The sequence below is a fragment of the Ursus arctos genome, unplaced genomic scaffold, assembly GCF_023065955.2.
Source record: "Ursus arctos isolate Adak ecotype North America unplaced genomic scaffold, UrsArc2.0 scaffold_36, whole genome shotgun sequence".
Taxonomy (NCBI): Eukaryota; Metazoa; Chordata; class Mammalia; order Carnivora; family Ursidae; genus Ursus; species Ursus arctos.
The window spans coordinates 5,027,939-5,054,558 of NW_026623050.1; the positions used below are offsets into that span (position 1 = coordinate 5,027,939).

Here is a 26,620-nt window from a genome sequence, read left to right on the forward strand (position 1 = left end):
TAGCAAAATAAATGATAAAAATCTTATCATCTCAATATATGCAGAAAAAACATTTCACAAAATGCAACATCTATTTGTGATTAAAAACTCTGAACAACATGAGTATAGAGGGAACATACCTCAACATAATAAAGGCCATATGTGACAAACCCACAGCTAACATCAAAAACAAAAGAGAAAAGCTGAAAGCTTTTTTCTAAGACCAGAAGTAAGAGAAGGATGCTCACCCTCACAACTTTTATTCAACATAGTACTAGAAGTCCTTGCTGCAGCAATCAGACAAGAAAAAGAAAAAGCATCCAAATTGGTAAAGAGAAATAAAACCGTCACTATATGCAGATGACATGATACTATATATAGAAAACCCTAAAGACCCTACTAAAAAACTATTACAATTAATACATGAATTCAGTAAAGTTTCAGGATACAAAATTAATATCCAGAAACCTCTTCTGTTTCTATACACTAATAACAAACTATCAGAAAGAAATTAAGAAAACAATCTCATTTACAATTGCATCAAAAAAGAAATACCAGTAATAAATTTAACGAAGGAGATGAGAGACCTGCATTGTGCAGACCGTAACACAATGACGAAAGAAACTGAAGATGACGCAAAAAAACGCAAAGGTACACCATGCTCACGGACTGGAAGAACAAGTGTTATTTAAACGTCCGTACTACCCAAAGGGATCTACAGATTCGATGACACAATGCAATCCCTATTAAAAGCACCAATTTTTCACAGAACTAGAACAAATCATTCTAAACTTTGTATGGAATCACAAAGAACCCTAAATAGCCGAGGAATCTTAAGAAAGAAGAACAAAGCTGGAGGTATCACAATCCCAGATTTTAAGATACACTACAAAGCTATCATAACCAAAACAGTAGGAGTGGTGCAGAAACAGACACCTAGAGTGATAGAACAGAACAGAGAATGCAGAAATAAACCCATGTTTATATGGTAAATTAATTTATGACAAAGGAGGCAAGAATTTATAGTGGGGAAAAGACAGTCTCTTCGATAACTGGTGCTGGGAAAACTGGACAGCTACATGCATGAGAATGAAACTGGACCACTTTCTGACACTATACACAAAAATAAACTCAAAATGGATTAAAGACCTAAATGTAAGACCTGAAACCATACAACTCCTAAAAGAAAACAAGAGGCAGTAAACTCTTGGACATCAGTTTTAGCGATATCTTTTTTTTTTTTTTTTTGATTGGGCAACAATCCAAAAAAGGCAAGGGCAACAAAAGCAAAAATAATAAATTGGGACTAGATTAGACTAGAAGTCTTTTGCACAGCAAAGCAAACCATCAACAAAACAAAAAGGCAACCTAATGAATGGGAGAAAATACTTGCAAATGATATACCTGACAAGGTGTTAATATCCAAACTATATAAAACGCTCATACAACTTAACACCTCCCAAAATACCTGATTAAAAAAGGGGCAGAGGGCATGAATAGACATTTTTCCAAGGAAGATATGCAGATGGCCTACAGACACATGAGAAGATGCTCAACATCCCTCGTCATCAGGGAAATGCCAGTCAAAACCACGATGAGATACCACCTCCTCCCTGTCAGAATGGATATTATCAGAAAGATAAGAAGGGGTGCCTGGGTGGCTCAGTTGGCTGAGTGTCCAACTCTTCGTGGAGTTTGTAGAGAAAAGGGAACCCTCATGCACTGTTGGTAGGAATGCAAACTGGTGCAGCCACTGTGGAAAACAGTATGGAGGTTCCTTGAAAAATTAAAAATAGAAATACCATATGATCTAACAATTCTACTTCTGGGTATTTAGCTTTAAAAAACAAAAACAGTAATTCAAAAAGATATATTCAACCCTATGTTCACTGCAGCATCATTAACAGTAGCCAATGTATGGAAGCAACCTACTTGTCCTTTGACAGATGAATGGATAAAGAAGATGTGGTATATATATATATATATATATATATATATATATATATATATATATATATAATAGAATATTTCTCAGCAATAAAAAGGAATGAAATCATGCCATTTGCAACAACATGGACAGACCTAGAGGGTATTATGCTAAGTGAAATAAGCCAGAGAAAAACAAATATCTTATGATTTCACTTATATGTGGTATCTAAAACAAAAGACAAAACCCCTAAAAACAAAGGAACAAAAAAATGAAAATAAAAATAGAGTCATAAATACAGAGAAAAAACCCAGGGTTGCCAGATGAGGGGGGCTAGGGGAAAAAGGGGCTAAGAGGTACAATCTTTCAGTTATAAAATAAATAAATCACAGGACTGTAAAGTACAGCATAGAGAATATAGTTAATGACGCTGTAATCACTTTTACGATGACAGATGGTAACTGGACTTGTGATCATTTTGTAACGTATGTAAATGTCGAATCGCTGTGTAGTACACCTAAAACTAACATAATATTGTATGTCAACTATACTCCAATAAAAAATAATTAAAACAAAAACTTCAGTGAGAAAAGCTTTCGACTCATGTTCAAAAAACATTTTCTAACCCTTTCATTTTGACTAGGTCTTCCAAAACTTATTGACTGAAAAATTTACATTTTCTGAACTGAAAGGTAAGGGAAGATGCTTGAACAAGTTGATAACCCGAGTTTCTGTGGGATCCAATACGTTGATTCCAAGATTTCTCTAATTTTTGCGTCCTATTCAACTGACCACCAACACCCCAGGTAGCTCCTGGCTTTCTGCTCTAAGCAAAGCAGAAGGAAATGCTGAGGGCAGGGTAACCAACCCCCCCCCGCACCCCCCGCCCCCGTACAGCCCAGAAATGCCACTAAACAGCCCTGACTCACATTTGCATGACACTTTTCACTTTACAAAATACTTTCACACGCACGATCTCATTTGACCATCACGACCCCCTTGGGAGGTGGGGAGGGGCTGAATCTAGCTTACAGATGAGAATGGCACGAGAGCGCCGATGTTCAGTCGGGCCAGCTGGCATCTGTTTCAGGCTGATGAGGGCCTGTGCCATACCGGTTAAATATTCTGCGTGTCCCTGCCAGATAGACAACTGGCCCGTGCATAACACCATCACCAAACAGCAGAGCCGGAGTTTCAGGTTTGGACGTTCTCATCACCGATCAAAGGTTTTTTGTTTAAAGAGTGCTGTGCTAGATACTGGCGGGGGGTGGGGGGTGGGGGGGGAGGGTTGCAGGGATAACCAGGACCCTGTCCCCGTAAGTGTCCAGAAACGACCAGCTACAATAGGGTACAGAATACAGTAAGGGCCCGCAGAGAGGTATGAACAAAACACTAAGCAGCATGGAGGAGAGGGAAAGCCAGATTTGACCAGGAACAATCTCTTCATCTTCATGAAGATGTGGCCTCTGAGAGGGGTCGTGAGATGCGGCCTCTGAGAGGGGCCGTGAGATGTGGCCTCTGAGATGGGCTCAAATTTTGACCGATGAAGGTGGAGGTGAGCACATTCTGGGTTGGGGAAGAAATGGTTTTGTGGGAAATGAGAGAGGTCCAAGCACATCTGGGAAAAGATGTGAAGTCCAGTTTGGTTGAATCAGCACAGGTTAGGCAGGGAGAGAAATGTGGAAATGCACCTCAGGGTTGCAGGGTGGGGACCTCACACACTGAATCGGGGAGCTGCCCTTACTCTGACCTTTACCTTGAAATTCTGCCAGACTAGATGGTCTACAGAAGGAGCAGAGCAGGGTCCTCTCCCCCCACATTCTGTTCCAGTTGCCAGGTTGTTACACCTTCCAAGCTTGGCCCTAAGGGCTCTTGTCAAGGCGGATCATTTCCAAAGAACCTTGAACTTATTTTAATTTTCACTGCATATTTTCCCCCAACCGCATAGCCCCTGAAGAGACCCAGCCACCCAGGGAAGGCCAGGAAGCACGTGAGTGTGTGTATGTGTGTGCACTGGCTGTTACAGCAGGGTATGAAATGTTGCTTTTTTTTTTTTTTGCTGAACTCACTGATTTTGTTATTAGAGCAGCACAGTTACTTGCAGTCAACATTTCTCCCGCCTCACTCTGCTGGCATTAGCACCGTAACTCCCAGTCTCCTTCCTTGCCTGCTTTACAGGAACCAAATGGAAGCATCTATGATTACAAGGGAGCAAAGACTTGAGGCCTCCCCAGATCTTTCATCGGCAGGCTGGATCACTCACTTTCAAACAAATGCAGACCCCCCCCCAAACGTATAAGAAGTCAGCAAGGAGGGGGGCTGACGGTTGGCAAGGCTTTCGCTTTCCCTGCGTGGCTGAGTTTATCACCGTGGGGTAAACATCGTCACTTCATCTTTGGCCCCTCATAAGCACCGCCTGGCACAACGGCCCAATCCACGCTAGTGACTTAAATAACATGATACCCTTAGCCAGTCCAGACAGATCCGGGCTGAGCATGAAGCAGGTAAGCACTTCGATGCCCTCCCCACTTGGGGTGCGCGTTCCCTTTCGTGTCCATCTCTCTGCACACCTAGTTTCTCGTGGAAACCACAGGAAAGAGGTACCTATGTTAAGGTGTCAGAGACTTCCATATTCTTCAACTCATATTTGCATAATAACAGTCATTCTGAGAGGAGATAACATAATGAAAAGAAAAAGTTTGCAATTTAGGGTAAAATTCTGGGCTTTGGTGAGTGAATCTTTTCTTCTCCTTTTTTAGTGAGGAGGCCTTAAGGTTAATGGAGAGTTTCAGGTAGGGGATGGGGGAAATCAGTGGTTTTCTCTATTAGAATGAAGACGTCCGGGCTTATCCAGAAGCAAATGAATATACCAAACCTGACAGACTTTTCAAGACCTCCTGGGTAGCTTAAAAATAAAACAAACAAGAATAAACCAGATAACCTCCCCCAAAATAGACTCCAAGGCCTCATCTCAGGTTTGCTGGCATCAAGACACCCATGGATGGGGCACAGAATTTGTATTTTTAAAAATTTCCTTGGGGCATCTGAGTGGCTCAGTCGTTAAACATATGACTCTTGGTTTTGGGTCAGGTCATGATCTCAGGGTGGTAACATAGCGCCTTGCGTTGGGCTCTGTGCTGAGCATGGAGCCGGCTTAGGATTCTCTCTCCCCTCCCTGCTTGCTCTCGCTCTCTCTCAAAAAAAAAAAAAAAAAAAAAAAAAATCTCTTCGGGAATCTGATGACCAATCACTTTTGATTAGGCTGACTGAAACCATTTAGCTCATTCCCCGCCCTGGGCTGGGTCTACAGTCTACTGAATGACCCCATGAGGAGACTTGCACTTTCAGAAATCAGTGGTGAGGTCCTTCAGTTGTCTTCAGGGTCAGATACAAGGGAAGTACTTAAATAGGTGACTTGGTACCAACATTACCGGTTCCTGGGGGGGTTCGTTCTAATTTACAAAGCACAATCAGCAGCACATTAGAAACAATCCGGGGTGAGCCAGAGGCGCAGGGTCAAAGGTAACTGATCGGGGCCACAGGGAATTTCCAACTGCAACTAGCAAAGCTTTTGTCTCGATAGGGCCTGCGAAGCCCTATGCTGAGGTGATCTTTCATCCCTGAAGCCGGAGAGGAGGGCCCTTTGTACTCTTCAAAACAAAGATGTCGGTTCTCCCGGGGCCTTCACAGGACCTCCTCCATAATGGTCTTTGTCCATGGTGGTGTGTGGGCAGTCTTCTTCCCCTCTGTTCCTCGTATCCTAGGAAGTGTTCGCTGGGGTCTATCACCTTCCAGGCATTAATGAAGGGACACCAGAATCTCAATCCCAGGGATGACCCTGGTCTCCTTTGTGTAAACTGGGGAATTTTATGCAGGATATTAAAATACTTCTCTTTCTCACCACCTAACTCTTGGGCCTCTTACCACTAACAACACTTCTGTCTGAGACAGGCCTCATGGGGGGATTGAACACTACTTGTTTTATAGTATTTCAGCAACTCTGGTAAAACTATTGAAACAAACTTAAAAGAATGATTAAAACAATAATGTGTGGGGTTCCCAGTAAATTTCAGGGAATTCCTGCTGAATCCACCTTCAAGTAATTCGGCATTTCACCTCTTTAGTTCCGAGGTTGTTCTGAAGAGTATTTCGTTAGCAGCCAGTCAGCTGATTAAATAAAGATGTCCTCTCCGGCAGCGTCTTATTCATCTCCCCGCCCCTGCCCAGTGAGTCCTCACAAAGGAGCCCTGGTTTCTGAGTTACTAGACATTTTGTCCCTCGGATCTTGGCGCTCACATATTAGGTCACACACAACCACAGAGGAACCCGAAGGATTAAACCAGAGGTGAACCAGAAGTTAGTCATCTTCACTGGCCACCGGCTGCTGCCTTGGAAGGTCTTGGTCTGCCTCCAACAAGCTCTACCACAGGCCCGGGGGTCGGTAAAAGGAGCGCTCCCCTCAAAGTTCCTACAGAAGGAGATTCTACAGGCTTCTCATAGCCTCTTTGGGTGGTGTTGGGTTTTTTCCCCCCAGTAACTTTTTCTACCTTAACTGAGGTACATATTTAATGTACAGTTTGATGTCTTCTGACACATACACCCATGTAACCCAGACTCCTCTGAAGATCTAGCACATTTCTGTGGCCCAGCAAATTCCCTAATCTTCCCAGTCAGTTCTTCCGACCCCACCCGCCATGAAGGCACCATCCTAATTTTTTCATATCCTAGATTAGTTTTTCCTGTTTCAGAACATCATATGATTGGAATCATACAGCATGTATTTTTTGGCGTGTAACAAAGCAAAATGTTTTAGAGGTCAACCAGTGTTAACTCTATTGGTGGTTCATTCCTTTGTATTGATGGGTAGGTATTTTGTTGTATAAAGCACATATTTTTCTCATTCTTTCTGATGTTGAGTGATAATTTGGGCTGCTTCCAGTGTGGGACTTTTATGTCCAAAGCTGCTGTGGACATTGGTGCACAAGTCAGATTGCGGATGTACGTTTTCCTTCCTCTTGCATAAATACCTAGGAGTGGACTTGACGGGCCACAGCGTAGATGTGCCTTTAACTTTATAAAACTCTGAACAGTGTTTCAAAGTGATTACACCATTTTACGACCCCATCAGTAATGTCTGAGAGTTCTGGAGGCCCCACCTCCCCACCAGTTGCCATTGCTGGGCTTCAGGTGTTGTTCGCCTTCCCAGGGGGTGTAGTGTGGGAGCTTGGGATTATAATTCATATTTTCAAGGGATGCTGAGGATTTTTTATGCGTTTATTCACACTTACATGTCTTCCTTTGTGAAGTGGGAGTTCCACAATTGTTCCATGCCACTTCTTTATGTATTTTGAGTAAAAGCTCTTGTAAGACATGTTCTACCAAACATTCCTCTCCCATGGTGGCTTGGCCATTTATTTCTTAAATGGTATCCTTCGACGAGCATAAGTCTTTCATTTTTATGAAGTCCAACTTACTAAATGTATCATTTAAAGTAAGTCCTTTGCATTCTACCTAAAAATATCTACTCCAACGTTTACAAAAATATTCCTTTGTAATTCCTTCTAGAAGCCTTATTGTTTTAACTTTAGATTCAAGTCCCCGGTTCTTCTCAAATTATTTTTCATGTATGGTACCAAATCTAGGTAACAGTTCTCCCCCCCGCCCCCCCCGCCCATGGATATCAGTGAGTGGTTCCATCACCATTTGTTGAAGGGACATTCCTTTTCCACTGACGTGCTCTGGTGCTTCTGCTGAAGACCAACTGCCCGTATAATACGTGGATTTCTGAATTCACTCTTCTGTTCCACGAATATGCTTCTCTGTCCTTATGCAGTCTTGATTATTGTAGCTTTACAGTTAATCTTGGAATCAGGCACTTTAACATTTCCAACTTTATTCTTCTTCTTCAGGCTGTTTTGGCTGTCCCAGTCCCTTTCATCCCCATATCAGCTCTAGTTGTGTCACCTGAAACTCTAGTTTCTGGTTGGTTTGTTTGTTTTTTTTACTTTCACTCTTTTCTGAGATACTGACTTGCCTTAAAATTCACAGATCTTTGCTTTTTCAGTGTCCAGTGTAGTATTAAGCCCATCCAGTGGATTTTTCCTTTTGGTATATTTTTCACTTCTAGAATTTCCATTTGGTTCTTCTTATTGTTTCCATTTCTCTGTTAAGGATACCCATCTGTTCACATTATTTTATATCCTTTGACATATTTGTAGCAGCTGTCTATAATTCCTTGTATACCAGTTCCCACATTGGCATCAACTCAAGTTCATTTCTTTTTTTTTTTTTTTTTCAGATTTTATTTATTTATTTGACAGAGATAGAGACAGCCAGTGAGAGAGGGAACACAAGCAGGGGGAGTGGGAGAGGAAGAAGCAGGCTCACAGCGGAGGAGCCTGATGTGGGGCTCAAACCCAGAACGCCAGGATCACGCCCTGAGCCGAAGGCAGACGCTTAACCGCTGTGCCACCCAGGCGCCCCTCAAGTTCATTTCTATTAACCTTTTTTCTTCTGACTATGGGTCACATTTTCCCACTTATTGAAAGGTCTAGTAATTTTATATTACATGCTGGGCACGGTGGATACAAAGCTGAAAATTTGGATCATGCTTCTTTCCAGAGGCATTTAATTCACGGGAGCCTTAAATTGATCCTGTCAAGGCTTAGACTTAGACTTTGTCAGAATGGGTCAAGAGTAGCTCTTACTTTAGGGCTAGAGTACCTCAACGCCTATGTTGCATTTAAAAAATTTTTTTTAAAAATATTTTATTTGTCAGAGAGAGACAGGGACAGAGATCACAACAGGGGAGCTGCAGGCAGAGGGAGAGGGAGAAGCAGACTCCCTGCTGAGCAGGGAGCCCAACAAGGGGCTCAATCCCAGGACCCTGGGATCATGACTTGAGCCGAAGGCAGATGCTTACCCACTGAGCCACCCAGGTGCCCTGTCACAATCTTTTTTATGTTTCAAGTGAATGCCCAAGGTGTTCTCTCTCTCCATTTTGGTTGGTTGGAACTGTAATATTTGTCAAACCATGAACCCTCCTCTGTCTCACAGACTTCCATAACTACCTGGTATCATGGATTTCCACCATCTTCATGCATAGTTTGGTATTTAGCCAAAGATTAAAGGAGATCCCTTCTCTCCAGGACACAACTCCACAAATGCCAGCCAGCCCAGAAGCATAAAGTCTGTTTCTTCTACCAGGCAAGATGCTCCTCTCTGGGCCCTGGTTCCCTGTACCACAATTTGTAAAGTGCCCCCAGGCAGAGAGCCAAGGTGAACTTTGAGTTTACCTCATATATTTTGGTTTCCTCCACAATCACAAGTCTGAACTGTTTTCCAATACCTGAAAGTACTTGCTTCACATATTTTATCCAGTTTTTACAGACGGAAAATAATTCCAGTATCTAATATTTCATTATGGCCCAAGCTAGAAGTTCTTAGTTTGATGTATAATACCTTTATAAAGGGGAAGCTGCAGTTCCTTGCTGAAATGTAAATCCAATTTACTCTCTATCTGTCCTCTTGAAGGTAAATAACTCATTCTGACTCTTCCATGCTTAACGCTATCAGGACAAACATATGCTTAGCGCTGTTAAGACAAATTAGAACAAGCCACTCTTATTTGTCTTCTTTTCCGGTGCTGCCATCTTACATCCTCATAGATTCTATTTCTGTATCATTTCTTAACTATTTATCTCCTCTGTCCTCTCTCTAGCATTCTGTTCCTATCCTAAGACCCAGGGACTAAGCCTGAATTCAGTAACACTTTGTAGTCCAGTGTTTGGTCAGATCTTGGTGCAACAGACAGATATTGTTTCGTGTGCCCAGAACACCAGCCTTCCTTTGGGAAACACTACTTCCCCAACTTCACTCCTGTGATTCTAGTCAGCAATGCTCCATTCTTAAATTACTCCACCCTTGTGACCACAGGTAATGGGCTCAAGTGCTAGCCATCTGCCTCAATTTGAACCAATCAAAGTTCGTCCCTGGCAAATTTTTTCGTTGAACTTGAGGGGGGGGGAATTAAATCTCTATTGATAAGAGATGTAAGATTTGCAGCTGTTAGTACCATATTTCCTGTCCATCAAGGAAACAGATCTTCAGTGAAAGAGAATGATTAACTGACAAGCAGAGAGAAGCCAGTCAGAGAGAGAAGAGGGGGCAGAGCGAGGGGAGAGAGACAGAGACATGCTCGTGTCTCCAGATGCTGTTCTAGTCTCTCATTTCAGATGTTCCCAAGGCCTGCACACGCACCGAGACTCCTCCTGTGCTTTGGTTATGTGAACTATCTGCATTCCTTCTAATAAATTCCGTAAGATAGTTCATGTTGGATTTCTGTCATTGCCGTAATACTTTGAAAAACAAGAGAATCCCTTTTTTGGGCCGGATTTACTCAACATATATTAATATAGCTTAAACTCAAGTAAAATTTTAAAATATATACAGGAGTATCTACTAGGCTCATACCTGCCAGGTATCTCCATCCTGTATCTCTATAATGTGGGTTTGGTTCCCTTGGCAGTTTGCATTAATATGAGGGAATGATACACTAACATTCAAATCTATAGTAATAATGATTGTTACTATTTTTGAGTATCTACAATGTAATGGCATTTTGATAATATTTTATGTAAATGCTTTCTACTAAGGTGACCATATTTAGTTTCCAACCAAACTAAAACCTTTACAATTTTTCACCATTATCATCCATTCCGTAGATGAGAAAACTGTGGTAAAATAACTTGTCAAAGGTCAACATTTGGTAAGTGGTAGAGTCAGCAGTAGATTCCAAAGACCCTGAATGCTGTGTGGTCTCCCACAGCCCCCTCTGTAAACTGCTCACTGCCCTGCCGAGATCAGGCTATGCCACAACCATGGCATTTTCCAGATCAAACCTGGGTGTGTGTGGGGTGAGATGGGGTGGGGAAGAGAGTATTACATTGTCTCACTTACTTACTGATGGTGGGACTGAAGATTAAAGTTTTTAGTTTTATTTTTTTGTCTTTCTGGATACCAGACGTTCAACGTCTCCATGTTGAATAGGGAATGTGTTGAATGTAATGGGGAAAATCAAGTGTAGGACATGAATAAATTATTTCAGTATGGAACCAAAGTATCCCATTCTTATTCTTTACTCTTTGCTTCTCTCTTTAATACAAGCTTGATACTCTTATTTCATCATCCAAGAAAATTAGAATACATGCCTTTGAATTTTCTGTAGTTCTTAATCATCTATTTTTCTTAGGTTTGAAGACACTTTTCTTTTTAAGATCTTATGGAAAATTATTTTTTATTTTTTAAAAAGATTTTACTTTTAAGTAATTTCTATCCCCAACGTGGGACTCAAACTCACAACCCTGAGATCAAGAGTCACATGCTTTTCAGATTGAGCCAGCAGGAGCCCCAAGATCTCATGGAAAACAATAAGCATATACCACAGTGGTAAAGCAATGTAGAGAACCTCTATGGACTTAATCCAGCTTCAACAATGACCAGGACATGGCCAGTTTTGGTCCATGTGTACCCCACTGACTTCTCTGTCTCATATTATTTTAAAACAAACCCCAAACATGATATTTCATCAGTAACTATTTCCGTATATATTTTTAAAAATAAGGACTCTTAAGAAAAAAATGCATTAACATGCCTAAACCAAAATGAATAGTAATTCCATAATATCATGGACTACCCAGTCAGCATACCAATTTCCAAACACAAACAATCATATACTAATGTAATATAATTATCAGTATATGTGTGTAGGTATACATATATACACACATTTTTTAGAAAAAAATATTCACACACTATGACTGAAGTGTCCCTTCAGTCTCTTTAATTGAGAGGGTCTTCCGCCACATTTCCTGCCATTTTGGGGGCACACTTTCTTAGGTAACTAAAGCTAAGTCCATCTCAGGTAGACGATGGTGGTTGCTGAGCAGCTAACAGGCCTCAAAGCCACTAGGTCAGACAAGGTCGGGGAACCACAGGCATAGTAAGTGTGGGGAGCTCTTTCTTTGGGGCTTAAAGCAGAACCAAACAGGTGAACCCCAGCGTCACTCACTGAGACCAGGCACTCTGCTTATCCTTGGCAATAACTGAAGAGCCTGGCAGCCAGCAGCATGAGTACTCCAGCTAGGTTCTGGGAAGCAGCACGTCAGAAGCTGGAGGGACTCACTGTATGACCTCAACTACCTGGGAGTAGAAGTAAATGGTGAACCCACCAAAGCAGGTTTGGATGGAGTAAATCTGCACCCATGATGCTGATGAGCTGAAAAAGCCTCTATGCACCTGGCATTGACACACTGGATGCCAAATTCACCAAAATGATTACCTGCTCATCAGATTTAAGGCTGCTCCCTAGGCTGTTCTCCAGTCTAACACAATAGACTCATAAATGCTAAAGCTACAACATTTCTTGGCCTCCTAAATGCCCTGGGTGCCCCCTTAAAATGCGGCTGTTCGCAAGATGACAAAAACAAGTCCTGGAAGGTGGTTCAGAGAGATCAGTGAAGGGAAGCCAGACGTGGCTACCTTTGCTCCTCCACCCCAGAAATTCCCAGATGACTTCATCTCTGAGCACCTGACTACTCTGCTTAGACCATTCTCTCCTTCACTATAAAACTGGCAATCTCTGCTTCTCCCTCCTCCGCCAAGAACAGCGCTTCTGGCTCCCACTTCTTTTGTCCATTTAAATGAATCCCTGGTGTCCCTCAAACCGAGCTCCCTCCTGGCAGTACCATCTGCTTGAAGACTTTGGTAAGAACCTCAGCAATATCTCCCCAAGACTACTCTCTGGAAAAAAACCAAAGTACTCAAACCTGGCCTCTGCCACACCACCGTCCACCACCTCTTTCACTCTGCAGAAGAATCGGAAATGAACCAAATTGTAGCATCTTTATTTCTTCGATGTATCTTTCCCAGTTGCTACTTCTTAAGATTCCCTCAGAAAGTTTATTAATAAAGACATTTCTGAAAGTAAAGTTTCTCTTCAACAAAAGCCATCTGACTTTCTCTATGCATTAAGATAAAACAAACACATCTAGAATTTCGAGTTAATGGAAGCAGTTTTTTGTTTGTTTCCTTGATTTATTACAAGTATGGTCAGCCATGGTTATTATAATTAGCACTTAGCATTAGAAATGAAGGAGTAGCTACTCTTCTTGGAATGCCTTTAATTCCTCATTAAAGACTCATTTTAGTTGCCAGACAACCTCTACTTTTATGTCCCACATTTGAAGGGATTGTGCAGGAATCATTTCTTAAAAATCCATTTTAGGATTGAACAGCAACTCAGTGTGCGAGCATGCCTCTTTACAAATACTAGTATTGATTGTAAGATTGGACTGTTTAAAATGTGAATGATGGAAAACAAAGAGTTAGTTACGGTGAATCTACCATGGAAAGGTTACCCCGATTGTAGTGCCTGTAAACAGGCACAGAAGAGAATCTAGGGAGATACGCCAAACAATGTTAGTAGCGTTTATCTTGCTCTTGGTGATGGAATGGATGACATGATTTTCTTCTTTCTGCTAGGCTGTGTTTTCTAAATTTTCTGTTGTGAGCATGAATGATTTTTAAAGTTATTAAAATTTAAAAAGTAAACCTGAGGGCTGAGTTACAGTTAGTTCTTTGTAAATATAAGAACAGATAAAAGGGTGCAGATTAAGTGACAATATGTATCTAAGATGTATTAATATGAAGACCATGTTGTTCACAGTATATACTCAAAAGTTAACTACTACTAAAATAATATTGTAAAGGCCTATGTAAGTGGTACATTTTATGCTATGTATGTTTTCTTTTACCGCAATAAAAAAAAATGTAAGAACAATAGACTCACTCTATATTAATAATTTAGGAGAAATGGGTTTAGATTTGGTTGGTTATCTAAGTCTCCACCCTAAGGGTACTTCAAAGAGATCAAAAGTACTTTCTTTCAATATATAAATTTGTAAAGGACTTTCTTCAAATTCACATCCAACGTCATTCATGATCAAGACCACATGACACCTTCTCCCAGACCCTGTCAATATCAGGAATCACTTCAATACCATCACAGTAAGGGGAAACTGAGGCTCTGAGTTACAAAGTCCAAGCTCCCTGGTTTTAAGCCAACGACAGTCTCAGAAACAAAACTGGAGGCTTCTTTTTCTTCGGCAAAAACCTACTGACAAACTTTCATTGATCACCCACAAGAGTGGGATTGTAACTATTATCATACAATGGATTTACTTTGGTTAAAACTTTGATTAAAATGACAATGGAACATTCACTAAATCTTTGTAATGGGGATTCTTTTCAAGTTTACAGTTTATAAAGGAAAAGATCTAAAAAATGAGGACAAACTTAACTACATAAAAATGTAAAATTTCTAAACATTAAAATTCCAAAACTGACATAAAAAATAGAAATGGGGTGGCGGGGGCGGGAAATGTCGATAGCAAATGGTATTCAAAGAGCTAATAGCTTTATCATATAAAAAGCTTCCGCAAACTTCTAATAATAAGAACATTAAATAGTGAGTGATAAATAGGTAAAGGATATGAACAGTCCACACAATTAGAAATACAGTTAGCAAACAAACTTATGAAAACATACTCAACAGAAGCTTGGTTATGCATATATCATTAGGACCTGTTACCACGTAGTGGGAAATGGAGGCAAATGATTATACAGATGGAGACCGCATATAACACACGAACGACAGAGGTCACAAACCTGAGGACTGGCTGGTCAGAGGGAGGGGATAGTTTAACGATGGAGAATTTTTAGAGGAGGTAAATTAAAAACAAAAACAGCTTCAACTGCAGAATGAGACTCCCTGAATTTTTAAGTTCCACTGTCACTTTAAGACAAATTTTCAACTTCACTGACGTTCCCCTAATTAGGTGATACAAAGTCCCGTTTCCGGTGTTCAGCTCCCCTTGCCACAGACGCTGTGCTGCGGGAGCGCCCCCTGCGGCTGGGAGGAGCTGCTGTGCTGGGAAACAGCCCACAATCGCCTCTCCGGCCAGAAGGTTCCACAGGAGCCCTGATGAGCAGCGTTTGTCTATTCCCGGGGTGTAAATACTGCCGACCCGGGCAAGCTCCAGCTACTCGCGCGATTTCACAGAACATGAGGCAGGACGAGGCGCACACACCGCAGCATACCGCCCGGGGCATCCGTACCGTGGGGCTACAACAGGCGAAACCTCGAGAGCACGGAGAATAGCAACATGTGGTCCTACGTGAGGGAACGAGGAGTTCGGGGACTTCTTACCTTCATGTTTAACATAATTGTAAGTTTACATAAATTAATTTTTAATGGTGGTTGTGTCTAACAACTGGCTTAAAATCTCCTGAAAATGTAACACGGCTTTTGCAGGTTAAGACTTTCAGGAACGTAACAGCGCCGAACGACCGTGGTGCCCGCGAAGCGAGAAGCCCAAACTACCCGCGGGACAAGGCGCACCGTCCAGCAGCCAGAACTGCTCCAGGCAGGAGAGGGCAGGTCCCGACAGCAGGAGGCGGGCCTGGGGGTGGGCCCTCCACTGGCCTCTGCCCAATCACGGCTGATGACAGTGCGTTTGCTTTCACACCATTTCCTACTGTGTTTCCACCATGGACTTAATAACCTTCGTGTCAACATGTGGCCTTAAAAAATCTGCTGGAAAAGTGGCACTTTGGGGAAGTACTTAGACGAAGCACCTCTCCTGCTTCCCAGCACAGCCACTACCTCCAGGCCGCTGACCTCTGGGGAACAAGCGCACAACAGGCAGCAAGGCCCTAAAGCACCCAGGACACTGGTCGGAGGGTGGCTTACAGGTGGAAATGCAGACGAGGAATCCTGCCTTTGAGTGCAAAGAACCCAAGTGTAGTTGTAACGGACGCCCACATTGTTTACTTCCACAGCCAAACGACTGACAGGCAGGAAGTTCTGAAGGCAGTCTGCACAACTGGGAAGGGCTGGCAAGTGCCCGAGAGAACAGTAATTCTCAAAGTTAATTCATGGGTCACCTCCCTCAAAACCATAGTGACACTGGGCTGAAGGAAAAATCTCTGGAGCTGACCTTCAAGAATCTGAATGAACACACCCCCTGATGATTACTGCTCACGTTCACGTTGGAGACTCTCTGGTAGACTAGAAAGGACAAGAACCTCAGAGCTAAGCCAACCAGAGTTCAGATCCCAGCAGCTCTCCCACTAATGAGGTGGGGCCTCTTTCCACAGGCTATGGAACATTCCTGACCTTTAACACCCTATTCATTAAAAAAGCAAAATAATACCCACCTTATAGGGTTGTTGTGAAGACTCACGGGCCCAGTTCAGGTAAAGGCCCAGCACCCTACAGAGCCCACAGTAAGTGTTCAGCCACCGTCTGCCTGTCTGTCGGTCTGTCTCTCAGCAGTAACCCTTATCTCTCTGGATGGACTTACCGAACTAAAATGCTCAGGATTCCAGAGACACTGTCAAGCTTACGCACTGACATTTCTCTATCACATTGGAAGGACTGCTGAGAACACCACATAGGACAGCACAGATTAGAGTGAAGGGGATCTCCCACCTCCGCCTTTCTCCAGCCTGGCAATCACTGTACCTCACACCCATGACAGGGCAGACATGTCAGGCTGGGGCACGGGGTGCTGCCAGCCTGTCGAAGATGCAGCAAAGACACTCCTTAGAATAAAGAGCATCTTGACCACAGAATGCTGCTTCCCTCCAGAGGGCTACAACAGTCATGCCTGGCAGCTGCTCTGATGCCTCAAAGCCTTACAACGTGGGTGCCCCAAAGACCACTCTTTACATGTGACACCCCAGAAACTGGGGGTTCCACTGAGGAGGCTACTGGGTCAGCTCTGGTCTTCTTCACAGAGGACCTGTCATCCACAACAGACAGGGCTTTGAGCCCCTTCTTGACACTTGGCTCTATTCGTTGGAGTTGCCCATTCTTGGGTCTGAGTATCCTTCAGTATCATGGCCCTGGGCTTCTGGTCTTGTGTCCTTGTCGCCTCTGGGCACCTCACTCTGGTGCACAGACTCTAAGTTGCAGAGTGGCGAGGAATACCTCGCCCTCCCTTTGCCACAGAGGGAACTGTGTGTGGTCCCAACAAATGTGTGATTGCCTTCTTTGGCTCCAAGGATAGACAGTGGGTGTAGGGTTTTGCTCGTAATAAGCAGAGGTCTATAAAATGCTTTCAATATCTAAATGTTCCATGGTGCAGAAAATATACCCATTAGTTTGGGAGGTCTGTGTATAGCATTAGTACAATGCCTACGGTAATTTTAATTAACGCTTTGTTCAAGACAGAATTTCAGGTAGACATACATACATGGGGTCCAATGAATATTTCTCATATTGAATGGAATTTAATTTCTCATCTGGGGGAGACCAGCCCTGCAGAATGTGGGCACAGGCTTCAGGCCTGTTCTGCACTGCCTGCACGAAGGGAGGCCTTCCTAGGCGAGGGGTCTGAGCATACCCCAGCTCAGGTCACAAGTGGCTGTTGGGGACAGAGGAAAAAGCACATGAGCAGCACGTTTTCTCTCGAGACTAGGGGCGTGAGGCAAATTGCCTCAATCCTCAGAGGCTCAATTTATCTTCTCCTACCACCTGACCTGCGGATTTCAGAGTTGTTTTGAGTTTAAAAGAAAACCAATACATATGGAACTCCAAGAAAAAATAAACAGCCCTCTATAAATACAAGATCTTAGCTGAGCTGTGTTTCCCTTCACACTCACAGGTACGACGAAGACACTGAATGTCCTCCTACACCCCACCTGGGAGCAGGAGGGCTCCTTGCTGAGGGTCCCTTTCTGGGACACGTTTGCAGCTTTCTTTCTGATGCTGTTGAAAGCTGTCTTGCATGCAGAAGGGAACGAGGGAAGAGTTTTGTGAATTTGGATATGTGAAGCCTTCCGTTTGGCCCCAAATGCTGGCAGCCCTCTTAAAAAGTGAAAATATTAAAAACCGGATGATCTCATAGGTCTTTTCTGTCCCTGAAACAGATGGTGTGATTCACATGTTTGACATAAATGCACCAGGTTGTGATGATTTGCCTCGTTATGCTCAGCTGAAGAGTAGATTAACAAGCAATAATACACCGAGAAGGTAAAGCATGACCTCTGACTACAAGACAAGGTGGGAGTGGGGTGTCTCATGGTTGAAGCAGTGAACTGTGACTCAAGGCTCTGAGTTTCTCATCACGGGTCTGTAACCTTGTCTGTGACAATGGGAGACTCGCTGGAGGCCTTCAAGAGTACCCTTAGTTTGTATGTGCTGGTCACCCACCCTTAAAAGCACTGTAATAAGTCCTTCCTCTGAGAACAGTAGGGTGGTAATTAATGGTCAATAATATTAGAGAGGCATCAGTAAAGATGCTAAATCCAACTGTCCATGATGCCTTTGACAGTATTCAGACTATTACCTAGAGATGCTAGAAAAATGCAAATCCTGTAGTTTCCAGGCGGTCTCTCTGTTGCTTTTCCCCTCCAAGTGAACCATCCGCCCTGTGCAGCACTGTCCAGCAGGCTTTCTGCCCTGATGGAAACAGTCCCCACGACTCTGTCCAGCAGCGGCCGCCACCTGTGGCTGTCGAGCGCTTGAAATACGGCTAGTGAGGCTTACTAGGAGATGTCGGGAGGCACTACCTGTTACGCGTGATTTTAATTTTAATGAATTGAAATGTATATGTAAATAGCCACATCTGGCTAATGGCTACCATACCAGACAGCCCAGCTGCAGCTAATTCAAAGCACCTGCATGAAGGTGAGGCTGACAAGGCAGGACAACGTAAATTCACGAATTCGTCTAAATGTTCAAAACAGGCTCCCCCCCCCCCTTTTTTTTTCTGTCCAAGTTGGTGGGAGGGTGGCTGAAGCCAGAGTCTCAAGTGTGAGATTACCAAAAAACAAAACAGTTTCCCCACATTTCTGTATTCTTTCCCTCTTTTCACAGGTTTTAAAATGAGAAGGCATCTAAACTCATTAACAAAAAGCTAAGCTAGATTTGCTTTATACTACAGTAAAACTTTTCGGTACCAAGCTGAGAAAACCACCAGTAAGATAAGGTTAAGAGAGAAACACGAGGCTCGCCCTGTACTATTTTCAGATCACCTCTGGGGAGACCTGCAGACGCACAAGCAGGCATTTTGCCCCGGACTGTTCTTTGTCAAGGGCTGCTATCGATCCCCAGCTCTGCTCGCCTCCCCCACTACACATGGCCGCGACAACCCAGGACCCAAAATCACGGTGCATCTCCCGCTCCCTTCAGACGCGGTGTGTCTTTTCTTTTTCACCTCTTTCATATAAATTTCTGCGGTATGAAACTCTGTAGTACGTACTATGTAAAACCTCGCGATCTGACTTTCCCACTGCTTCAACAGTGGCTGTTCTCCCTACTCTGGCCTCACCCGGGAAGTGAATTTCCTCAGACTCCACGTGTATAGAGCATTTGCTCTTCCTGCACACCTTAGGTTATTACGGCTTGCCTCGTGGATCTATTGTTTCCTGAGCAGGGCAACTCTCAGCTCTTCCAAGCTCTAATAAAGGAACAGCGCTCTGTCCGGTCACTGTAATTCCCCTTGTGCATGGCCCAGCCTGTGTCAGATGCAATGAGGGACTTTATCTAGGCTTCCTGAGAGTGGATGAAAGATTACTGGACTCAATGGGACTTTTACAGCTTTGGGATGTTAACATACTCTTTTCAGATCAACATATTCCAGAAAACAATGCATCTTTTGCCCTTGTAGGAGTTGTTGAGGGGGGTGGATTAGGCTTGGTTCTTTTGGGGAAGGACTTCAGAACTGGTCATGGATTTCTCAGGTTGATGTCATGATACTTGGAAGGTTAGGAAAACAGCCTTGACCTCAGCCCGCAGGTGCTAGATTGGCACATGAGGAAGAAAGCATGATAAATACCATTTCTCCGTCCCTGTTTTCTCAACAATGAAATGGAGAAAGAATAAAAATCTTTATTTCTGAAACAGTCCGCAGTGCCCTGTGAAAGACTAGTGTGTATGCCTCCCAAGACTCTGTGAGGAACTTTGCAGTCTATTCCAGGGGGAACGAGCTGAAAGTAAAGCACACAACGAACAAGGCTGCTCACGGCCATATGCCCACCAGCCTCCCAACTTCTAGTTCACCTCCTTGCCTGTGTGTTTTCTAAAACTATTTAAGAATAGAAAATCACTCACTCTGCTCCCAAAGTAATTCGTAACTGAAAGATTAGAGTGCAAATGGAAATTTAATTAAAATTTGAGACTAACCCAGGAATAATAAAAATGTCCCCTCTTTTCCAAGCTAAAAAAAAAAAAAAAAAGTCTACAACAATAAAGCAGTGGTTCTCAAAGTGGGTTCTTGGATCAGCGGCATCAGCATCACCTGGGAACTTGTTAGAAATGTAAATTCTTGTGCTACCCCAGACCCGCCAGAGCAGAAACTTTGGGGGCAGGGTCCAGCAATCTATTAAAAAAAAAAAAAAAAAAAAAAAAAAAAACCACCTCCATGTGATTCTGCACTAACATTTGAGGACCAGTGCTTTAAACCAATGTTGAAACCATCAGAACTATTCAATGTCGTACTGGAGTATACTAAATGAGTATCCCTAAAAGTCAAATCTTTCCTAACTCGATAAATAAGGTCTGACCGAGCAGTACACATGTCCAGCTAATAATGCCTCGTTCTGAATCTAACCCATCTATGGGTCGTGCTGCCTGGGGTCTGGTCGAGCCTCCCCTACACTCCCCAGGAGGCTCCATGAGGGCCTGGGCTGGGGAGGCGCTTCGGAGCTGAGCCGCGTGCACACATCCACTTCACGGTGGGAGACAGAGGCACTCAAAGGGGGGCACAGAGAGGGGACAGGGATGCTGGAAATCTACAAATTCTCCATCAATTTTAACCATTCCTTTTTTGGAGCAGAGCCAATATTTAGTACTTTCCAATCACTCTTTCCCAAATAACAATCCCCAAAAAGACAGTGCTTATAAAATTAAAAAAAAAAAAAACAACGGAGCATCTTTGCAGATAACTGCTTGTGAGCTACCCTAAGTGGTGCATCCTTCACGCTGAGGACGGCGATAACAGTGTGCAGCGTTCTGGATAATTCACTGTCAGTGTGCGTCTGTCTGCTCATTTCCCAGATCCTTGACCTTCAATCACAATACTTACTAACCAGTATCTTCCAGTCACAGCCGTTCTGGCTTTAACCTGTCCTTCCCTAGTCCACCACAACTACCCTCCATTGTAAGGGGAATTATGAAACTTTGCTGTCCACATGACCCAAAGGCTTTCAAATTCCTGTTTGATAACTGTTTGCCCGTGGGACCGAGCCTTCGTGCACCCTAAGAACACAAGGGCAGAAAAATGTCCAAGCACCAGAGGCACAGTAGCATTTTATGAGATTTTTCATCACGAGAAAAACCTCCGTCCTAAGAAAAATGGAAATGCGAACTCTCCCCAGTAACTCTTCTCACTTGAAATCACACCTCTCATCACGACCTATTACACCCACGCAGTCATGTGCCATAGGCACTGCACACGGTCTCCAACATTTCAAAGGCTCAAAAGATATTTTTAAAGCCAAAATACAATCTAGGTTGCTATTCCACAAAGCAACTTTTCAGGGAAGAACAAAGTAATAGATTTTTCTGCATGTGGGCAGTTAGCCAACTCACCGAAAGACTGAATGCAGCTGTCGATGAGATCGTCCAGGCTGGCTCCTTTGGCTAAGTGTCCCAGAGACACCATCATGCGGAACTGGGTGATCTGGGCCAGGCTGGGATGGGAGGGGACGGGGCTGCCTGCTGGCTTCGCCTCTAGTCTAGCTTTAGTGGCAGATCTGCAGCCATGAGAAGGTTTCCTGGGGAAAAAGAGGTGGCAGTGAGTGTGAGCCGAGCAGCCAGGGGACACGCAGACTGGCAGCTCCAAGCGCTGAAGGCAGATTGGACAGGAAAGGAGTAGAGAGAAGACAATTAATCCTGAGAGTTGGGCTGATAGAAGACATACCCCTCCCACTTGGCAAATGCACCCAACGGACTGGCTGGTTGTTAAAGAGATATCTCCCAAGCAAATAACGAGGTGAGATTTCAGGGCTGCAAGAGGGCTCTTCGTCGTGGGGCTGGAATTGCTTTGGCCTGCTGGCTCCAGCTCCTGAAGGGGAGAGGCAGAGGCAAGACCCTCTTGGCAGTCCTTAGCTCCTAGCAATAACGGATTTCAGCAGGGGGCCCACTGACTTGGTTCTGAAGAACTGTTTAATTCGGTCTCATCTTCAGCTAAATTCATTCATCTTGAGCCATACCAGAGATGCTACGGAAGGCCAGGTAGCCCCAGAAATACCTCTGGACTTTGCGGGAGAAGTTGAAGACTAAGGACCCGTGTGCAGGGGAGAAGATTTATGGTGGTGGTGTTTGGATTTTAAGCTAATCCTGCCTTTCTCACGAACCTTGGAATTTAAGATTCTGTTTTTCATTGCTGATAATATAGGCAATCACTGAGTCATTTTCACCACTAAATATCATTCTATTAAGTCCTTTCTGATTAAAAAAAAAAAAAAAGCAGAACTAAAGGGAACTGTATGCCAGAACTGAATGTAGAAGGACAAGTCTGGATCTGGAAATGGCTTAGGAGTCTAAGAGGGCACCCTCACCCACTCTCACTTAGCTTTATCTTTGGTCCTGACCTCAACAGTACAGGTCAAGTTGTTTGCAATAGGATATATAAAAGTTAACTAAGCATTTTACTTTCCTTCCCATTTAAACACACACACACAGATACATATCTATAATCTTTTCAGGTTTAATAGTGATGGGTGTTGTTTCTGGTAACTTCTTTGAACATATAATTAATTCTGTGGCTTTGGTTATTTCACAGTTTACTACCAAAGAGGAGACCCCCCCAAAAAAAATGTACCTCAGATCCCTAACTTTAGCTACTCACTCTGTATTTTGATAAACACATAACGGCATCATTTAAGAAGTGCTCACTCTATAAGACACTGGGATAGGCCAGAGGGGCAGGGGACCGCAGTGAGAGAGTCTATGTGAAGGGTCTCTGTAAACTGTAAAACATACTCATTATGTTAGTTCCTGTTGTTGTAGAAAGGTGAACGAGAAGTTCCTTAATTCAAAAATCTAGTTGCAGAATCAGACCTAGACCATGAAAAGACAACTCTATAAATCTCAAGTGTCCTGTGGGTGTCAAGCCTAGGAAGTGTGATGTTCTTAGAGGAGACAGAACCAGTTCCAGGCGGAGGGGTGGGGGAGGCTGCTCCAAGACGAAAGAATCTCATCCAGAAGGAGCTGAAACACTCAGATCAAAATAAAATGCTGGGGCACACGTGGATTTTGGGAAACCAGCTAAAAGACAGTGTCCTGAACTCTGGGCCACTCTCAGTCCACAGCCAGACTAGTGGAAGGAAGACCATGCCTTTTGAGCTCTGTTTCAAACCGGCTCCAGGGCGCTATCTAGCAGTGGCCACTGGACTCTGCTTTTGACTTGGGGTGAGCCTACGGGAACTGCATCAACGACTGGCTTCTGAGAATCTCCCAAGGAAGTGAGTTCTGAAAGATCAAGTTTCTGACCATTACTGATTTGTATCCAGGTCCTGTGATAACCCCAGTTATCAGATCAGTATCTGAAACCAAGAGAAAATAATGAGCATAATCAGTTGAGAACCTATGATATGGCAAGCACTGTACTGGGGATTTAAATGGTTTTTAAAGCTGACAGCCCAGAAAGATCTTATCTCCATTTCATGAAGTTGAAACTGAATCGAAAAGCCTCTAAGGGACATAGCCAAGGCTATACAGCTCGTATGTGCTAGATCTGGGATTTGTACCTGGTGCCTCTCTGGCTTTATTTAATAAATATTTACTGGGCCTGAAACCATGCACCCTTCGCTGCACAAGAATCAGCAAGCAGACGGTCACAGAGGGGCTAGAAAATTCAGGACAAAAAATCCTCCCAAAGCACAGCTGCTAACCTAAAGGCTGAATCTCAGGCCTTCTTCCTCCTGCAGGCCCCTGGAATAATCCTCAGACCCCAGAGCCGGGAGACTCTTCAGGGTCATTTTCCAGTTCCATATATACGTGGGGAGATCCAGACTCAGAAGGGCAATGCCACTGGCCACTAGTGCGGAGACTGATAGAGGCCAGGCCTCCTGTGCCCCAGGCCTTGCTCCCCAACCAGGCTCCCTTCCCTTCCTAAAAGTACTGGCAACTCTCTAAACCTGGTGCTGGGGGTCCAGTGGAAACAGTCAGCCTCTGCCTTCATTGCTGCCTGTTCACCATGAAGACCTCCACCCAAGGCAAAGCGGGGAAAGATGAAAATGAAGTCCTTCTCAGGAGGAGTCTTCTTCTCTTAGGCCTTCCCCATTACTTTTCCTCAGCCCCCCCCCCCCCCAGAGGAGGCAGCTGCTACTGGAGGCTGGGTCTCCACATATGGCTTTTGCCCCTGGGGCTGGGAGGTGTTAACTTCAGTCTCTGAACTGTTGGATCCAGGGAAAATTCCATTTTCTCTCTCTCAGTTGGTGGTATCGACCACTGAGGTCTCCGAAAACTGCCCTGGCTCTAATTCTAGTCATGTCTCCTAATGTCAGCCATAAGGGAAACCACTTTGGTTCCCAAGGTGATTCTCAGAGGTAGATGCTTTTACCAGAATTAAGAGCGACTAGGGGAGATTCAAGGAGAAAGAGGGAGTGTGAAGGGAGTATTCAGGTTGGGGGGAAGGGAAAGTGAGAGACCTAATCTGGGAGTATGGAGGCCAGAGAGCCTCAGAGGCTCGGGGCCTGAGACACCAGGGAGAAGAGAGGCTACTAAAAACCAAACTGCAACCTGAGAGGTCTGGGGAAATGGGGTTAGCTGCACCATAAATTAGGAAACTCTGCTCTTTTTGCTGGCAGTCTCTTGACTGGCTGCTTCCTGACAAACCTGCAAACCACTCTCTCTCCTGGTGAAATGGCTGTAGGTAAGGATGTATAAAATGTTTCATTATAGGCATATCTAAGGGTATTAAATAATCCACAGAAAGAACAGTCTAAATCTCCAAAGGCATACTTTTAAAGGATTGTAGCCAAATGTTCCCCTGTAAATTAAAAAAAAAAAAAAAAAAAAAAAGGCCAAGAGGTACAGATTAACTTGATGGTGTTTTCTGAGACTATGAGCTGCCACAGCCGCGTGGGGTTTGCCGCAGGAGGCTGTCAAAACTCTGAACTGGTTCAGGTCAAATCCTCTCCAGGGCACAGGTGCCTCCGTGGAGGACACGCACACTTTTGGGTTGAACTTTTTATGAAATCTATCCAAGAAGAGAAAGGGATGAAATGGAGGACAAGAACACAGATTTCCCCAACTTTCTCTGCAGTGGAAGGTGGCTTTAATTGGCTTCTGGTGAGGATTCTTTCCAGTCCTGTCCTCTCCCTCAGCCCTCTAGTATAGACTCAGTGCAACTTACCGACGCCTCCTGCCCTCCCCCCAGTCTAGCTGGAGGTGCAGTGCTGTAACCTCGGGGCAAACACCCCCTAGTCCGGGGAGTGCAGAAAGGGCCAAGAACCTTCGGCTCCAGAAAGTCCAGCAGGGTAAAGCTTCCTGCCGCTCCCGGGCCTGTCTGTGCGGGCTGGGCATGGCGCAGTCACACCGGAGTCCACGTGGAGGGAGTTGGGCAGAGCACAACTGGTATGCTGTGCCCAGGCCCTCCCTGCTCTTAGGGGGACACACTCAAAGTTGCCTGGCCCCTCCAGGCCTCTTTCTCCTGCCAAGAGACTTTGCACTATCACCCTTCCTTCATCTTCAAGACCCTCCTAAAACAGGATCTCTCTAGAATCGCAGTGGGGGGGGGTAGGGGGTAGAGTTTCCCCCCAGAAGGCTGTATGTTTCGGGGACCTCCGAGAGCTCGCCGCCGCAAACGCGGCCGGCCTTTCTGGGCCCGGCCCCGGATCCGCAGGGCCAGGAGAGGCCGCCAGGGGGCGCTGCCCGAGCCCCGCGCCCGCAGCAGGTGCGGCTTTTGCGGAAAGTCCGCGAGTGGGAGACCCAGGTGCCGGACGCCGAGGAGCCGGGGGAGGAAGGGGGGATCCGTGCAACTCCGGAGCTCGCCGCGCGCAGAACCCAGCTCCCTGCCCCACTTGCCCAGCGCGCGGGTCTCCCGGGACCTGAACCGAGCCGAGCCCTGGCCTGCCGCCGCTCGCACCCCGGCACAGCAACTTCCCGTAGAAGGAGGCGCCCACGTCGTCCGCCCCACTTCCCACCCCCGAGAGGGCTCAAGGGGCCGCCCGACCCAAGAGAGGAAGCTGGCGCCGCCGAGGGCCCGGGCCCCTACTCACCGCGGGGCCTCTCTCGCCTTGCCCAGGGTGCCCATGGCCACGGCCGGCGCTCCCGCGGCCGCCTCACCTAGCGCGCCGGGACGGGCTCGGCGGGGCGCGGCGCATCGCCGCCACTGCCGTCGCCGCCGCCCGCAGAGCCCCTCCGCCCCCGGCCGCCCACCCGCCGCGCTCCGAGCCGGCGAGCCCGCCCGAGGCGCACCCGCAGGCACAAAGTTTCTGTGCGCGCGCCCTCTCGCCCTCACGCGCGCGCGCACTCTCGCCCGCACCAACCACCTGACACGCGCAGATGCTGTCGGCGGAGGAAATGTGTGGCGCGCTCCGGCTCCTCTCCGAAACCCGCCCCCACCACTCGCGAGCGCCCCGCGGCGCCGCCCGCCGCTCCCGGCCCCACGCTCCAGTCCGAAGGGGAGCCGACGGCTG

At 45.1% G+C, this 26,620-nt stretch overlaps 1 protein-coding gene across 2 annotated transcripts in view; it reads right to left on the reverse strand.

Annotated features, from left to right (window-relative positions):
- RASGRP1 (RAS guanyl releasing protein 1) overlaps window positions 1–26,287 on the reverse strand; it is a 79,071-nt gene extending 52,784 nt beyond the window's left edge. For both annotated transcript variants that reach the window (XM_026480052.4, XM_057306217.1), the window contains exons 1-2: window positions 26,201–26,287; window positions 21,564–21,748 (exon numbers count right to left, since the gene is read on the reverse strand). In XM_026480052.4, the coding sequence (XP_026335837.2) occupies window positions 21,564–21,748; window positions 26,201–26,235 (220 nt within the window). In that variant the 5' untranslated portion in view covers window positions 26,236–26,287. The remainder of the gene's footprint in view (window positions 1–21,563; window positions 21,749–26,200) is intronic.
- Between the last annotated feature and the right edge of the window lie 333 nt (window positions 26,288–26,620).